The 17,009-nt window shown below is 44.5% G+C and overlaps 1 protein-coding gene across 1 annotated transcript; it reads left to right on the forward strand.

Moving 5' to 3' along the window:
- Positions 1–7,972: 7,972 nt before the first annotated feature.
- Chmp1b (charged multivesicular body protein 1B) lies at positions 7,973–9,464 on the forward strand. Its single transcript, XM_075968429.1, has one exon. The coding sequence runs from the start codon at positions 8,012–8,014 to the stop codon at positions 8,609–8,611; it is 600 nt and encodes a 199-aa protein (XP_075824544.1). The 5' UTR covers positions 7,973–8,011; the 3' UTR covers positions 8,612–9,464.
- The last annotated feature ends 7,545 nt before the right edge of the window (positions 9,465–17,009 follow it).

Raw genomic sequence — 17,009 nt, forward strand, 5'->3', positions numbered from 1 at the left:
AAACAAACAAAAACAAAACAAAACAAAACAAAAGACAAGTGTCCTGAATGGGAAGAGATGACTGGACTTGTTTGATCCCCAACACTGAAGAAAGAAAAGGGAACTAAGGAAACATACGTGGCGAAGCGAGGCAGCCAGTGTTCTGTGGTTGCATGGTGTGGAATGACTTTTACTTGGCCCTGTGTCAATAACCTTCCAGTTCTGGCTCAGCTGACACTGAGTGGAACGCTTTCAGGTATGTTTTGTTTCCCTGGCAACCAAGTAGCTCCTGACTGCTGTGTTTGGATAAAATTAGACTTTGTCTGTGTTAAAAAAGTCAGGCACTCAACTTTGTTAATATGGATGGAAAGAGGGTTTCTCCTTCATCAAGCTCAGTAATCTTGAAAAAAAAGTATTAAAAATATTTTCATACAATGCATTTCTTTCTTCTTTCCTCCCAGAATAATCATCTAACTTCATGTTCTCTCTCTCTCAAAAAAATAAAATAAAAATAAAAAACAAAACAAATCAGGGACAACACAACAAAACTCCCCCAAAATGAAAATCAAATCAGACAAACTAAAAAAATCAAAAACAAACAAACAAAATAATAAGAGAAAAATACCAAAAAAAAAAAACCCAAACCCCCAAACCACCAACAAACGGTATTTTGTGATGGTCAACTGGTCCTGGGTGTGGAGCCTGCCCTGAATTGTGGTTAATATACCCAGTGTCACTCCGTTGGAGAAAACTGCTTTTCCCTTTCCTAGCAGATATCAATCCCAAACAGCTTCTTGGTTAAGGGTGAGACTTTGTGTCCACTTGCTCTTTTCAGAGCTGGGGTTTTTGTCTGTTTTGATCCTGTGCAGGTCTTTTTTTTTTAAGTTTTTATTTTTTACTATGTGCATTGATTGTTTTGCCATGGGTGTCGGGTCCTCTGGAACTGGAGTTACAGATAGTCCTGAGCTGTTGTGTGGGTGCTGGGAATTGAACCTGAGTCCTCTGGAAGAGCAGTCAGTGCTCTTAACCACTGAGTCATCTCTTCAACCCCCCTGTGCTGGTCTTATGTGTGCTGTCACACTCTCTGTGACTTCATGTGGGCATCGGTTCTTTGTGTCTGGAAGACACTGGTTTTTTAAAATCATTCACTACCCCCTGGCTCTTACAGCCTTTCTGCCTCCTCTTCCACCTAGATCCCTGAGCCTTGAGAGAAGGGCTTTGATGGAAATATCCCATTTAGGCCAGAGTGCTCCAGACTCTCACTCTCTAGAGCACATTGCCAATTGTGGACTTCTTTAGTTACCATGCCTACAAGAAGAAGCTTCTCTGGTACAGGTTGCTGGCTCTGTAATCTTAAAGTTTTTCATTTAGGCAACTTTAAAGGAATGCTGCAGAAACCACACATCTGAGGGCAAGCTGGGGCTTAGTGCACTTAGCACTCAGAAGAACCTTGGTTTGACCGCTGGGCCTACAATATGACACTTTGTAGCACCTCACTCTTTAAGTTGTCTCTAAATCATTCTTCATGCGTTTACATAGTTTCCACACATAGCTGTCTTAAGGGTGAGTGCTTTATAACTATTAACACTTTGAAATGAAGCTGTCAAGGTAGTTGTGGGTGGTGCTTACGTGTAATTCCAGCACTTGGAAGCTAGAGTCGGGAAATCAAGAGTTTAAGGCAAGCTTTGGCCTCAGAGCGAGTTCCAGGCCAGTCCTTAAAAAAAAAAAAAAAAGAACCCTTTATAACTAAGCAATTACATCTATATTCTTAAAATGTTAAAGAGAAATACAAATTTCCACCTTCATACATTAAAAAGTGATACATGGGGCCGGGAAGGATGGCTTAGTGGTTAAGAGCATGTGCTTTTCTCTGTAGCAGGGGTTAGGCTCCCAGCTCCTAAATGATACAACTATCTGTAACTCCAGTTCCAGGGGATCCAGCCCCTCTTCTGATCTCTATAGGTACTAGTGAAGTGTGTGAGTTTATATATATGCCTTTACAGATTATGCTTTCTCCATCCCTTCTCTCTCTCTCTCTCTCTCTCTCTCTCTCTCTCTCTCTCTCTCGCTCTTTCTCTCTCTTCCTCTTCTTCTACATCCCTCTCCCACTTCCCGTTCCTTCCTTTTTGTTCTGATTGTTTGTTTTTGTAGTCTTGGGAATTGAATGCAGAGCCTCCCACATGCTAGGCAAATATCTTAATGCTGGTCTATATCCTCAACCCAAAGAAGATTAATATTAGAAATATCAGTTGGGCTTGATTTTGCACTTCTTTAATCCAAGCACTCTGGAGGCAGAGCAGGTGGATCTCTGTGAGACCAAGGCCAGCAGGGTCTAGTGAGTTCCAGGTCAGTCACAGTTACATAGTGAAACTTTGTCTCAGAAAAAAAAAATCAAATCAAGGTTGGGAGTGTAGGTCAGCAGTAAAGGGCTTGCCCAGCATATGTGAGGCCTTAGATTTAACCTCCTCACTGAAAAATAGCAGAAATCTGTACATTTTTTCTTGTAGTCTTGAATCATATTTCCACTACATATGCTCATGCTGAAAAGCATTTTATTAATCTCTGCGATGAAGATGTGCATACAAATGAGAGTCAAGAATTCAGGAAGAAGCTGGGTGGTAGTGGTGCACGGCTTTAATCCCTGCACTTGGGATGCAGAGGCAGGTGGATCTTTGTGAGTTTGAGGCCAGCCTGGTCTACAAAGAGAGTTTCAAGACAGCCAGGGTTGTTACACAGAGAAATTCTGTCTCAGAAAAGAAAAATTTTAAAAATGAAACCAAACCAAACCAAACAAAAAAGAATTCAGAAAGACAAAGCTGTAGATGTTTAACAAAACTGTTTTTTTAGCTGGGCAGTGGTGGTGCATGCCTTTAATCCCAGCACTCGAGAGGCAGAGGCAGGCGGATCTCTGTGAGTTCGAGACCAGCCTGGTCTACAAGAGCTAGTTCCAGGACAGGCTCCAAAGCCGCAGAGAAACCCTGTCTCTAAAAACCAAAAAAAAAAAAAAAATTGTTTTTTTTCTATACTGTGTTTCTCTGTAGCTTTGGAGCCTGTGCTGAAACTAGCTGGCCCTGAACTCACAGAGATCCACCTGCCTCTGCCACCTGAGTACTGGATTATAGGTGTGCGCCACCACCGCCCGACTAACACAATATATTTTTTTAAAATATTTATTTATTTATTATGTATGCAATATTCTGTGTGTATGCCTGAAGGCCAGAAGAGGGCGCCAGACCTCTCTACAGATGGTTGTGAGCCACCATGTGGTTGCTGGGAATTGAACTCAGGACCTTTGGAAGAGCAGGCAATGCTCTTAACCACTGAGCCATCTCTCCAGCCCCTAACACAATATATTTTGATCACAGTTTTGCTCCTTCATTTCCTCCCCGATCCTCCCCACCTCTCTACTCATCCAATTTCATGCCTTTTTTTCTCTCCATAGAAAACAGGCAAAGAAACAAATAAGCCAAAACATTTCCCCGTCCCCCCCAAAAAACAGAACAAAACAAAGCAAGCAAACAGAAAAAAGCCAAAACAAAACTCAAGAAAAAGTACGAGAAACACACACTCAGAGATGCATGCACAAAGCATCCCCCAAAACATTTAGTCCTAGGTACAACACCTTGCCTAAGTTGCCTTGTAAACTTAATGAAACACCATTGGAGAAAAGTAATTTTTTCTGTTGCCACCAGTTGACAATTAGAGATAGCTTCTGGGTTTGAGATGGGGGAATCCCAGCTCCCCCTCAGTGCTGGGACTCCTCTAGCTTGAACCTATGTAGGCCTAGTGCATGCTACAAGTCTATGTATTTCTCTGTGAGGTCAGATGTGCATCTGTCCTGCATCGTGAAGGCCCTGCTTCTTCGGAGTCTTCTACCCTATGATCTTCCTACCTCCTCTTCTGCATACTCCCCTGAGACCTGAATCCCAGTCTTGTGTGGCTGAATTCTTAACCACTGAGCCATCTTTGCTGCTCCAAGAATCACAACTCTTTACTTACTTTTCGTTTTGTGTAATAAAATATAGACAGTACAGGCTGTGCCATCAAGGTTTTGAAGGGATGCAAGGATTCTATTTGTCCAGGAAGCCACTGAGGCCAGGTGATGTGGCCAGGTGATGTGTAGCAGGTTGGAGGCCCTGCACAGAACTCCTAAGTGGGTGTTGTGCAAAGCTGTGAAGGTGAAACCTAAATTGTAATGGTGACCTCCAGGATACCAAAACATGACCCACCTGCGAGCAAAGTGCCAGCTGCCTCTTTCAAGGAAAGGTACAGGGTTCAAAGAAAGGAACCTGAGTACTACTGAGTACTACGGCTAGCTGGCTGGTTGGGTGGCTGACCCCTAGTGTCCTCCTCTCTTTCTATATATCTTACTTTCATTCTAATTTCGAGGCTGGTTGGGTGGTTGACCCCTAGTGTCCTCCTCTCCTTGTTCTTTTGCTCCTTCTTCCTCCTTCTCCCAGATTTCTCCTTCTGTTTATCCCCTCTGACTGCTGGTCCCACCTATCCTTGCTCCTGCCTGGCTGTTGGCCATTCAGCTCTTTATTAGACCATCAGGTGTTTTAGACAGGCAAAGAATCACAGCTTCACAGAGTTAAACAAATGCAGCATAAACAAAAGCAACACATCTTTACATCGTTCAGAAAAGCGTTCCACAGCATAAACAAAAGTAACACAGCTTCAGATAATATCTACAACAGAGTCTAAACCAGACCCTGCAGACCACCACTCAAATGTGTAAAGGACGGGGAAGCCTTCCAGATGTGTTGAATACAGATGTGGCTAAGGTGCCTCTGAGATAACTAACTCCTCAGGCTCTGACTCAAACATCTAGGTGGACAGATGTGTATGTAAGTGGGAATGGGGGCTGAGGCCAGTCTCTAAAGAGTCCCCAGATGGTGTGACCTCACAAATTATTCTGTGCCGAGGAGCCAGCTGTGTGAGAGTCTCAGTAACAGGATAAAGACTTGCTACAGTAACAGGTGCCTAGGAGGTAGAAGTGTTAGATCATGTTGAGTTACAGGGTAGCCATGGAAGAGAAAAAGCAGGTCATGGGGCACTGCATTCATTACTCAGGGAGAGGAAAGTACCTGCCAGGGACAACTTCAGCCTTCCTGTGCCAAGATGCTGTGGATAGTACATGGTTCCTGACTCCAGCCACACTGAGAAGTGGCCTAGCTGGAGTTCACTACGTGCAGGTCCTTTCAGTGGCTGTCCCCCACCTTCTGTCAACCTTGCAATTGCTAACACTCCTCAGTCTTCTCAAGGGAACACCTTCTCTGTCGACTTATTTTTCTAGAATAAGTAATGATCATTTGTTTTGTTACTGTCGTGTTTAGGTTTTTTTTTTTTTTTGGTTTTTCGAGACAGGGTTTCTCTGTGGCTTTGGAGCCTGTCCTGGAACTAGCTCTGTAGACCAGGCTGGTCTCGAACTCACAGAGATCCTCCTGCCTCTGCTTCCCGAGTGCTGGGATTAAAGGCGTGCGCCACCATCGCCCGGCTCGTGTTTAGGTTTTTGAGACAGATTCTCACTGAATAGCACGCCCGGGCTAGCTTAGAAGTTCGTATCTTCCTGCCTCAAATTTCAGGTGCTGAAATTTCTTTGCTCTTGTTATCTGTATTGGATTAACTTGCTACTGCTGCTGCGGGTGTCATGGAATCTGATATTAACATTTAACCAGAGTTGTGGCTTCTGCCGAGTTACTTAGTTCCCATGCCCATGTTTCCTTGCTGAAAAACTAGAGTTATTAATAGTGTCTAGGTGTGATGATAAAATGAGTTTATTTATGGAAAGTGCTGAGCAATGCTTAGCAGTTAAACATTTAATGAGCAGTGGTAGTCCTTAGCTCCAGCTATCAGAGCATGTCATGATTGTATTCCAAACCACCCCACCCAATGAGAATTTGTTATGAAGAAAGCAGTAGGCAAGGACGTAGCTCAGTGTCGAGTGTTTGTCTAGTAGGCATGAAGCCCTAGCTTCCATTCCCAGGTCCATGAAAAAACAAAGAAGGGAGAGAGTGAAAGTGGAGAAGAGGGGGTTAGGGATCATTGACAAGGAACTTATTTGTAAACTGCAGGAAAGGCCAGGGATCTAGCAGGGAGGGGAATAGGTTGAGGGTGAGCAGAAGGGCTCAAGACATTGTTTTTTTTTTTTTTGGTGTTTCAAGACAGATTTCTCTGTGGCTTTGGAGCCTGTCCTGGAACTAGCTCTGTAGACCAGGCTGGTCTCGAACTCACAGAGATCCGCCTGCCTCTGCCTCCCGAGTGCTGGGATTAAAGGCGTGCGCCACCACCGCCCGGCTGGGACCAAGACACCCTGTCTTCTCACTCTCAAGTCATTTATAGATGACAATTCCAGACCGCTTCCTTGGAGGAAGAGCTTTGCTGGGGATGGGGGTGGAGAGTGCTAAGCTTACTGATTAGGATAATGCCCCAGCCCCTCAGCCACATTCCAGTCAATAAAGCTTTCTTTGACACACTGCCTATACCCACTGCACAGTGGGACAGCCGGGGAGTGCTCACTACTATCGGGTACTTAATGTCATGACAGATGAGGACCAGGCATATGTCCTGTGCTATGGCAACCTTGCAGAATTCAACCGTATCACAGTAGGGGTCCTGGGAAGGCTGGAGGGGGGAGGGAACCTCAGTAGGTTTAGGCACAAGAGAGGGGTCATTTGTCCTCCTTCTCTACTTTGGTCCAGTGACACAAATCTTGAGCAGTTTCCATTCTTCAGGCTGGTTTGACTAGCACAGGAAGGAATCATGCCCTGCAGAGGAGGGTAGTCTGTGTGTCCCTGTTGCAGAGAACAATGATGTAAGGAAGATCTGTGTTCTGCCTGGGCACTGGTGACACACACCTTTAATCCCAGCACTCGGGAGGCAGAGGCAGGCAGAGCTCTGTGAGTTCGAGGTCAGTCTGGTCTACAGAACAAGTCCAGGACAGGCTCCAAAGCTACAGAGAAACCCTGTCTTTAAAAACCAAAACCAAACAAACAAAAAACCAAAACAACAAAAAAGGTAGCTTAGCTGTTTCCTGTCTTCAATGTGAGCAAATTTCCTTAGCATATATAAAACACTAGAAAGACAAAATCGTACCAGCAAACGATGGGACTTTTTATTGCTCAGAAACAGGAGGATTTAGGAAGACAATTGCCAGCAGTTCCCCTGTAAACTGAGCTACCAGCAAGGGCGTGGAGTTCGGTCAGGAAGGATCTGAACCACGCACGGATCGCTGGCAAAAACCAAGTTGCAGGTCTTGTAATGCGACTTTTGTTTTCCTGAAATATTTTCATGTTCCCTGAGAAAGCGGAGGTTCCCGCACAAAGAGAGCTTTCGTCCAGGGGAGTGAAAATGGGGGAAAGGGAGAGTCTTGCCGCTCTACAGTGTTTTTAGAGCAGCGTCCAAACACTCCTCCCTAGCTGGAGCCAGGATTTTTTTTTTTTTTTTTTTTTTTGGTTTTTCGAGACAGGGTTTCGCTGTAGCTTTGGTGCCGGTCCCGGAACTAGCTCTTGTAGACCAGGCTGGCTTCGAACTCACAGAGATCCGCCTGCCTCTGCCTCCCGAGTGCTGGGATTAAAGGCATGCGCCACCACCGCCAGGCGCCAGGATATTTTTTTACATGCAGATCTGGACCCATCCCGTCTTCTTCGGTAGCTACACTCCCCTGAAAAATAGGGCCTGTGGGCGCAGGTTTTAGGAATTTGCTCCTAGTTTTGCTGCCTTAAAAACTAAGCGGAAAGTCGCCAAAGATGCAGCCAGGAAAACACCAGCAGCGAAGGCTCAGGATCCCAGGTAGGCGGAGCCTGGCGCTGTGCGTCTCTCGGGCACCGCCCTCCGGCACCGCCCTCTATTGGCCAGGTTTTTCTCCAGCAGACCCCACCCGGCGCCGAGTTTGACGTCACTGTCTGCGCCGCTCGCCGTAGATACAGGAAGTGAGACCAAAACAAAGGAGCGCCGGCTGGGAGCGGACCTCTTAGAGCCGGTGTCCCTGCTTCTTCACCCCGGCCCACTCCACCACAGAAGCCGCACGACCATGTCCAACATGGAGAAACACCTGTTCAACCTGAAGTTCGCGGCCAAAGAACTGAACAGGAGTTCCAAAAAATGCGACAAGGAGGAAAAGGCCGAAAAAGCCAAAATTAAAAAGGCCATTCAGAAGGGCAACATGGAAGTTGCGAGGATACACGCCGAAAATGCCATCCGCCAGAAGAACCAAGCGGTGAATTTCTTGAGAATGAGTGCGCGGGTGGATGCGGTGGCTGCCAGAGTCCAAACTGCGGTGACGATGGGCAAAGTGACCAAGTCCATGGCCGGTGTGGTTAAGTCGATGGATGCGACGTTGAAAACCATGAATCTGGAGAAGATCTCCGCCTTGATGGACAAATTCGAGCACCAGTTTGAGACGCTGGATGTGCAGACGCAGCAAATGGAAGACACGATGAGCAGTACCACGACGCTGACCACTCCCCAGAACCAAGTGGATATGCTACTCCAGGAAATGGCAGACGAGGCGGGCCTCGACCTCAACATGGAGCTGCCGCAGGGCCAGACCGGTTCCGTGGGAACGAGCGTGGCTTCGGCTGAGCAGGACGAACTGTCCCAGAGACTGGCCCGCCTTCGGGATCAAGTCTGACCGCAGAACCAGCCCAAGGTTTCCTTTGACGCTTCTCTGTTTTAGAGAGGTGCCCTAGAATTGGGCCAGAATACCGAAGGCTCTTCTTTCTAAAAACCTTTGGATATATAGCTCTCTCCAGATAGGATAAGAAATTCCAGTTTTCCTCCACTACGAACTGGATTTTAAAGTTCTTTATAGCTTATGATGATGTGTATTTTTTTATAGCTGCCTTTTAACAGGACCGGCTAATTTGCTCTATATGAATCTAGAAAGATCGGCAGAACTCTAGCCCTCATGGGTTCCGTTATCACTTAGAATTATCAGATTGAAGTTTGTTTTTTGTTTGGTTGACGATACATCGACCGACAAGTGGTACAAAAACTTAAATGAGGAGGGATGGGTACTTAGTTGACTTACAAATCTGTAAACACCGTTCAACTTATTTAATGAAAAAATACTTTGTATTTCATTTGGTTTTGCTATCGAAGAACAACTACAATTGATTAATTTATTCTCATAGCTTATATTAAAATTACCTTACAAAATGCTCATTTTACATTCTGTTAGTTCATGTAATAATGGAGTTTGAGTAACTGGGGAAAATGCTAATAATTGATAACCAAGAGAAATTAAATTTGTTCATTATATCCTATTTACCGTAAATTCTTAAGGCTTAACATTTGATAATTTCTAGTTGCTTTCTAATGAAGATCAACCCTTTGCAGACTTCTTATCAAAATAATGTCCATCAGCATGGCAGTCCTATTACATGCCTAACATTGCCAAAGAACTGCTGCTTTGTCCAGGTAAATCCTGGAACTGTGTTTTGTTTTTATTTAATAGCCAAAAAATATAAACATTTTTGTTCTAATTATTTGTACTTGTTTGTATTTTGTCTTAAAGCAACAACTCTTTTAAAACCTCAAAAAGCATAAGTTAATGCTATGAATCTGCCAAGCTTAAATGTACGTTTAGCCAGCTAGAAGTCTAGGATGAAGGAATGAGCTGGCATTAGAGAGAAGAGAGAGAGAGACTAGAAGCCCCCCACCACCACCAGCCGCCTCCTTTTATCCTCTGGTATAAAAGCGAAGCTACTCCCACTTTCTCCTGGCCTCCAAACATGGAGAACAACTTGTGTTTGCTTGGCACATATATTAACCTAAGTTAATTGGAAAAAAACTTAGAAAGTTTGTCTTATTTAAATTCCCCTTTTCCTGGAGGTTTTTTTTTTTTTTCCCCATTAAGAGAATTCCAGTGTTTCAGACAAAATAGAGCCTCTACAAAACTCTTTGGAACATCCATTGTTCTAGTGTGCTTTCCCATGTGAATGAGTGTTTAATGAAAACAAAGTGCAGGTGTGCACAGATGAGCTGAGACTCTGAAGGAGTGTGTGTGTGTGTGTTTGTACATACATACCCTGTATTTTTGGTAAGTCTGCTCCACGGGACACCTTCACTGTCCAGTGTCCTCATATGCACAGTTGTGCTGAGTCAGGCGTGCATGAATACAACCTGTGTTTTAGTCCTTTAGACCGGAAAACCTCCGTTCATTATAATTTTAAAAAATAACTTCTTGGTAAATTAAAGACCCTTTTATGCTGAAAATATTTCGATCAAAATATATTTTGTGAAATTCAACCATACTATCTATGCTTAAACTTTCTTAAAATGTGTGCATTTCATACTATATAAATGTACATCTTTATGAATCATAAACATTATTTTCAAAAACACTACAGGCCCATGAATTATTTCCTCACGTTTAGAATTGATGCAGTTTTAATTTTTAAATCTTGAAAACTGGATAAATACATTTAAATGACATATTATTACATGCGAGTATGGATCTCAGCATACAGTGTATGCTTAGCATTCATGAGACCCTGAGTTAGATCTCAGCACCACAAAACGGATGTGGGGCAGGAGAACTCAGAAGTAAATTTGGTTCAGAGAGCATGGTATTTTACCAAAGTCTGCCTCAATCCTAAATTCTTATCTTGGTACCTTGGCTTTTTTTTTTTTAATATTCCCGGAAGCCTTGATATTCTTACTCTGAATGTTTCTTCATGTATACAATTTTTTTTCTAAGCTGGGTTTTAAAATTAATGGGGAGGGGAGGGGGAAGAAACAGACTGATGTGCACACTGAACTTTCTGCAATTAGTTTAGTTTAGTGCAGGGCTCCAGATGACTGGAGGTGAGGGAAGGACACGATAAGTAAGCCAGTCTGGTCTGGTGACATTATTAAGTCAATCAGTTTGTAATCAATAATGAAGGATTTTTTTTGCAATACATACAATATCCTTCTGGGGGCGTTTGCTGTCAAAACATGGCTCAAAACTACCAGAAAAAAACCATATACAGCTGGAGACATTAAGCAAAGTGGTGATGGGCCTTCTTTTCTTTCTTCCATGCCTGTTCTAGTAAGCCATCTGCCCAGTTTCCCCAAAGTTCATTTTCTACAATTACTGTCAGGCCGATAGGGAGCAGGACCAGACAGAATCTGGTCATACAGCAGGATCCCGGGAGTGCCTCAGAGATTCATGCCATAGCGTGTATGTGGCAGTACTCAGAGTTCCCTGGTGACCCAGTGTAGGGAGCCCAGGCCAGAGCCCCGGGACTCTCTCACCACAGGGATATTTTTACTCATCAGTAAGTACCATGATTCGGAGGAAAATCTCTTCCTTCCCTCAGCAGTTAGAGCTTGCTCTTTTTTTTCCCCCACAAAGAAATTATTTAGAATGTGGATGGATGACAGAAAGCTGATGCTTTCCCTCAGGTCCAGCAAGCTAACGACAAAGGATACCAACAACCTCTCCTAGCTATCCTTGTCCCCACTTCTTGATCATCTTCATGGCCACAGACTTTTGAGTTATTCTAGTAAGAACAGTCCTGCCAGCATTCACACCTTCAGCTGTAGCAGGAAAAACTGGAAAATAGCAAAGCCAGTGGGAGTGGGGTGGGCGGGTGAATTGTTTGTTTTATGTGCTGGCGTTTGAGCCCAGAGCCTCAAACATACTACATGAGCTATCTCTGCAGGACCCCATCCTTTTTTTTTTTTTTTTTTGGTTTTTCGAGACAGGGTTTCTCTGTGGCTTTGGAGCCTGTCCTGGAACTAGCTCTGTAGACCAGGCTGGCCTCAAACTCACAGAGATCCGCCTGCCTCTGCCTCCCGAGTGCTGGGATTAAAGGCGTGCGCCACCATCGCCCGGCTTTGTTTTTTTTTTTTTTTTTTTGAGACAGACTCTCACTAAGTTTCCAAGCTGGTCTTCAACCCACTTTGTAGCTCAGGCAAGCCTTGAATTTACAATTTCTCTGCCACAACCTCCCTAGTAACTGAAATTACAAACGCACAGCACCAGGCTGGCGTAAACAATTAAGGGAGCTTAGTGTCCACAACACAAGTGGTTTTATACAGTTGGAATTTTCTGTGGCTTTTGTGGAAGCCTGAGGAGGCCAAAGGTCAGAGAGTTTGGGACGTGTTTTTAGTTCGGTTGAGATTCGTGCCTCCAACTCAAAGAAGGTCCCACCTAGTTGTAAATCAAGAGTTCTGCTCTCTCAAGGCTATTGTCAACAGGTGTGGCTAGTTGCCCGCCCTTGTGCTCCTGAAGAATCCCACTTAGGGAGACTGTTCTGACTTTGGAAAAGCCTTCTAAAACCTCTTCCCATTAGGTACAAGCCCCAGCTTGAAGAAGTACTTTTACAGGTTGCTTGGAGGTCAGGGGTCAGAGCTGCCCGGAATTTGGAAACCACCTTGGGGCAGAGAGTCGGGGAAGACTAGGGCACCTTTGCCTCTTCATTGGCCTCCCTCTCAGTCTCACAACTTGGACAGGCTGCGGGAAGGTCCCCCTCTTCCCTCCCACCATTTCCTCTGGAAGGCAGTGTTTAACTACATTCCTCAGGAACCTCATATGACTTTTTGTCAGCCATATTTCACTCTTTCTACTTGTAATAATCATCATCCAAGTATACGCACCCACCTGCTCCACCCTGTGTGCACCGTTTTAAATTGGTTGCTTCCTAAGCTAACTGACTCTAGCCAACAGCTTCATATTTAATGTTTAGCTCCTTCCAGCCCTTCCTGTCGGGGACCTTGCTCGTTGCCCTTTCAGATGAAGGAGGGATGAATGTGTGTTCCTTCCAAGGATGTTTCCTAAGGACAGGGCACTGCACTGATGCTAGGGACCCCAGAGTCTCCAGGATGTAGACCTTCGCTCCGTATCCTACACTTAGACAGAAAAGATATAAATAACACCAGTGTGTGGCAAGTGCCACGACCTGAAAAGCCAGGCCTCGTGGAGGTGGCCGGTCTGAAACAGGGTCTCACCTCTGAGAACAGCAGGAAGTGGCCTGTTACATAAGGAACAGGACAGATCCAGAAGAAGTCTCCCTGCTGACTCACCTGCCACACCCTATGCAGTTCTGACCATCCTGCCCTTGAGCTTCACTGACAGCTCTGGGCCTGTGCTGTTGAAATCTGCAGACACTGTCTCACCTACACACAAGCACACTGACAGCTGCTGGGCCTGTGCTGTTGAAATCTGCAGACACTGTCTCACCCACACACAAGCACGCACATCCTTCCATGCCCTCACACCATCGTTCACACACTCTATTTCTCATAAACACATGCAAACATAAATACAACATACAGTCATACTCATGCACACCTGCTGACTTTTATACACATATTTTTGTTCTTAGGAACGTTGTTGCTTTCTGTTTTTGTATTAACATTGCAGCTCCTTTTCTTACCAGCTTGGCCAGGGATGGGGCTTCATCCCCCCCTCCCAGTTTCAAAGCAGCCACTTCTAACCTTCCAGGACCAGGGAAGAAGGAAAAAAAGCAGAGGTGAAAGAACAGAATCTCAAAGTCAAACAGAATCTCAAAGTCAAACAGAATGCAGGCCTTGGCCTCCCTTTGAGACAGATACATAGCAGCACTTAGGCCTGCCCTCACTGTCCCCTTGCAAATGCCCCATTAACATAGCCCAGGCACAGGGACGAAGGGCCAGAGAATCAGCCTGACCCTGTACTGCCTTTCTTTGCAGCTTCCTGGAAAGGATTGATGCATGCAATAAATCTTATTTAAAAATTTAAAGTTTGTATTGTTGAATAAGTATCTCTCTGTCAAGTGTTCAACTACCATCTTCCTTTATGGTTTCAGAGTTAATGGGAAAGAAATAGGGCCAGGAAATGCCATGTGTGAAGAATGAGCATTCTTTGGAATGGTTGTCAGTGAGCACACACAGCAAAACATCCACATTGTTGCAAACTGGGAAGAAGACTAAAAGTTCCAAACTGAGCAGGAGGACCACCATAAATTCCAGGCTATAAGACTCTCTCATTGAAACAGGGAGTGGATTAAGCACAAGGGATACAGCTCAGTCAGCGGTAGAGTATATCCCTGGGCACAAAGCCCTGGGTCTGATCCCCAATACTGAATCAAAAATTATAATCTTGACTTTATATGCATGAGAAACTGCCTCAGTTTAAAACATCCTTTTTATGCGCCCCCAAAGCACTAGGGTATGGGATGAGTAGCCCTATTCAAAATGCTCAGGACCGCAAGTGTCAAGCTTAGAATTTTTTGAATTTTGGAATGTTTGCTTATCTGGGAGATGTGACTCTATTTCATTAAAGAAAAAAACTCACTGATATTGGAATATATTTCTTTGTACCTCAAATACGTAGCCTGAGGGTTTTGACTGACCTGTGGCATGAAGCCACTGCGGAAGTTTCTATCTGTGCTATGACGTCAGTACATGAAGGTTAGCAGAGGTGGGATAGCTGAGGTTTTATTTATTCAGAATAGGGATGCTTAGTCGGTATTCAAATGGCCTACTTGGGATTTTCCTTGTAAATGGTTCAGAGCTTGATTTTCTGTTAAAGATGGGCCATGTAAGGAAGCGCTGTGGGAGAACAGCAAAATGTCAGTGGGATGCTGTATTGAAAGACCTGGATAAATCCAGACCCCCCCCCCCATCAGGAAAAAATAGAGCCAAAAATCTAAGCAGGGAGAGAAAAATCAGAAATCTAGGATTAGCCGGTTCAGTTTCAGGAACTAGCTGAAGTTAGATTGTAATCTTGAGAATAATCTTGAGAAACAGGGAGTTACCCCCTGTGATTATCTTTGGTATTTTTGGAATTTTCTAGGATGCCTTCCCTACCCCTTTGGATTACTGGACTGTGGTTTCTTCCCTTAAAAACCCCTTCTCCCAGTTACTCGGGGTCGAACTCTCCCCTATGTGGGTTATGAGTCTCGGCCCCAGAGCACTGGTCCCTGTCTTGTCCTTGTCAAATAAACCTCTAAACCTCGTGTGATTGCAGCGAGGATGGTCTCTTGTGAATTATTGGGGGGGGGTCGTGTTATCCTGAAACTTGAGTGAGAGTCTCCCCACACCCGGGGTCTTTCAGTATGATGGCATGGTCATAGCTAACATAGATGAGCCAGAATTCCTGATCCTCTTACTGTCACCGCCCAAGTTCTGGGATTACAACAATGCATGACCACACATGGCCACTTATTTTGTTTTGTGTGTGGTGCATGCAGATGAGTGTGCAGGTACACACACATTCAGAAGCCAGAGCAAGATGGCCAGTGTCTTTCTTTACCACTCTCCTCTGAGCTGGGTCTCGTACTGAGGCAGAACCTTCTCATTTTAGCTTGCTGGTGAGGTCTGCCTGTCCTGGCCCCCTATGCTGAAGTTAAAAGTACAAACATACCTGGATATTTAAATTTTATTTATTTATTGATTGATTGATTGCTGTGCTGGGGATTTGAACTTAGGCTTCATGCTTGCAAAGCAAGCTCTGCTATCCTCTGAGCCTCTTCCTAGCCTCTCTCTTACTCTTGGTCAAGAGTAAAGAGTGTCTTTTGCTGCTAAGTTGAGGTTGGGCCTTGTTACTGGGTCCATAATTCCAAGGAGAAAAACAACCTAGTTTTAGACTGAAACTCAAACACAACATTTTCTTCCTTTTTCTGTAATTAAGGTCAGTTCATCTTTCCCCCTTCCTTTCACTGTTGCTATAGCCACGCCCCCAGCCTCTGATTCACAGAAGGCTGGAGAAGGTTCTTGACTTGTCATCAGCCCAAAAGGATGGGCTCGTGTTCACTTAGGTGGATTTCCACATTCCCTGGCTGTCACCTTGACCATCTTACTGGTCTCTTTGTCACGAAAGGTAGCATACCTATAGAGTCTGGAATCGGGGCCTCTTTCTGGGGACTTGATTCTGCCACAAAGTATCCATGCAGCCTCTGGCTTCAGTGTTAAGTGTGGTGTCTGTGTTTCTATTTCTCTAAATCTCCACCCTAAAGACAAATTCCAAAATTTGCTATGAAGCCAAACCTCATAAATCCTGTCATTTTCTTGTAAATACTTCGGTAATCTTCTCTGATAGGGACCTTAGGAAATCAGGACCAAAAGCAGAGTGCAGGGGTGCACACATCTGGTTCAGCTGTCCGAGGCTGATGATGGAGTCCGAGGTCAGCCTGAACTAACAAGCAAGACACTGTCTCAACCAAAACCAAAAAGACACGTTTAGCAAGATAATTAATAATTATCAAATGTCATTTAACATCCAGCCTATGTTTATATTTCCCAATTTGTTCACAAATGTCCAAAAAAAAAAAGCTTGATTGGGGACCTCAGTATTTCTCTTTGGATGAAGACACTTTGTAACCAAGTCTGATGACCTGAGTTTTGATTCCTTTTGTGCCAACAGTGTGCCGTAGGTGCACTGGGGCGGGAAAATAAGTAAATGTAATGAAGTTTCTTTGTATCAAATTAAATCATCAAATAAGGCTCATAAACTGCATTTTGCTAACTTGTATCTCAAGAAGTATCCTTTGACAGCAATTCCTCTGACCCTGCCCCCCCCCCCCCCCCCCGTGCCTTTTTATTTTCTGGTGGCCTTTACAATTTTTATATAAATTAAGAAAAAGCCTTTTCAAGACAGGATGCTATCTATGTAACTCAGGCTGGTGCCAGGACAGGGATCTACTGCCTTAGCCTCCCTGAGAGCTGAGACTCCGGAGTGTTCCACCACGCCCAGAGGCATGACGTCTACTTTTGAATCAAGTCTGTTTATAGTCTTCAGGAGTTTTGCTTTCTGGTTCTGGCTCATGGCTTCCTGGTGTGTTATCTACCCAGCATGCTCTTTTGGCTCCATTATTTCTTAAGCTCTTTCTTTGCTGGATTTAGTCCCCATAGCACACCCCTGGATTTCCATGGCATTAATTACATCAGTACGGAAATGTCTTACTTTCGTGATGTTAAAGTTGCTCACTTGAGCAGAGTTGGAAAGACTTATAATCTTTTTTAGTAGATAGCGACCGTTTCTTGCATGATTAAGGTACCCCAGGCACTGTGGCTTACTCTACAAACCATACTCAGATTTGCAGAACGCAACAGCGTTT

This window comes from Microtus pennsylvanicus, chromosome 4 (assembly GCF_037038515.1).
Source record: "Microtus pennsylvanicus isolate mMicPen1 chromosome 4, mMicPen1.hap1, whole genome shotgun sequence".
Lineage (NCBI taxonomy): Eukaryota > Metazoa > Chordata > Mammalia > Rodentia > Cricetidae > Microtus > Microtus pennsylvanicus.

What these genes read in the sequence shown, in the direction of transcription:
- Chmp1b (XM_075968429.1), top strand. Translation starts at nt 8,012, where the DNA reads ATGTCCAACATGGAGAAACACCTGTTCAACCTGAAGTTCGCGGCCAAA.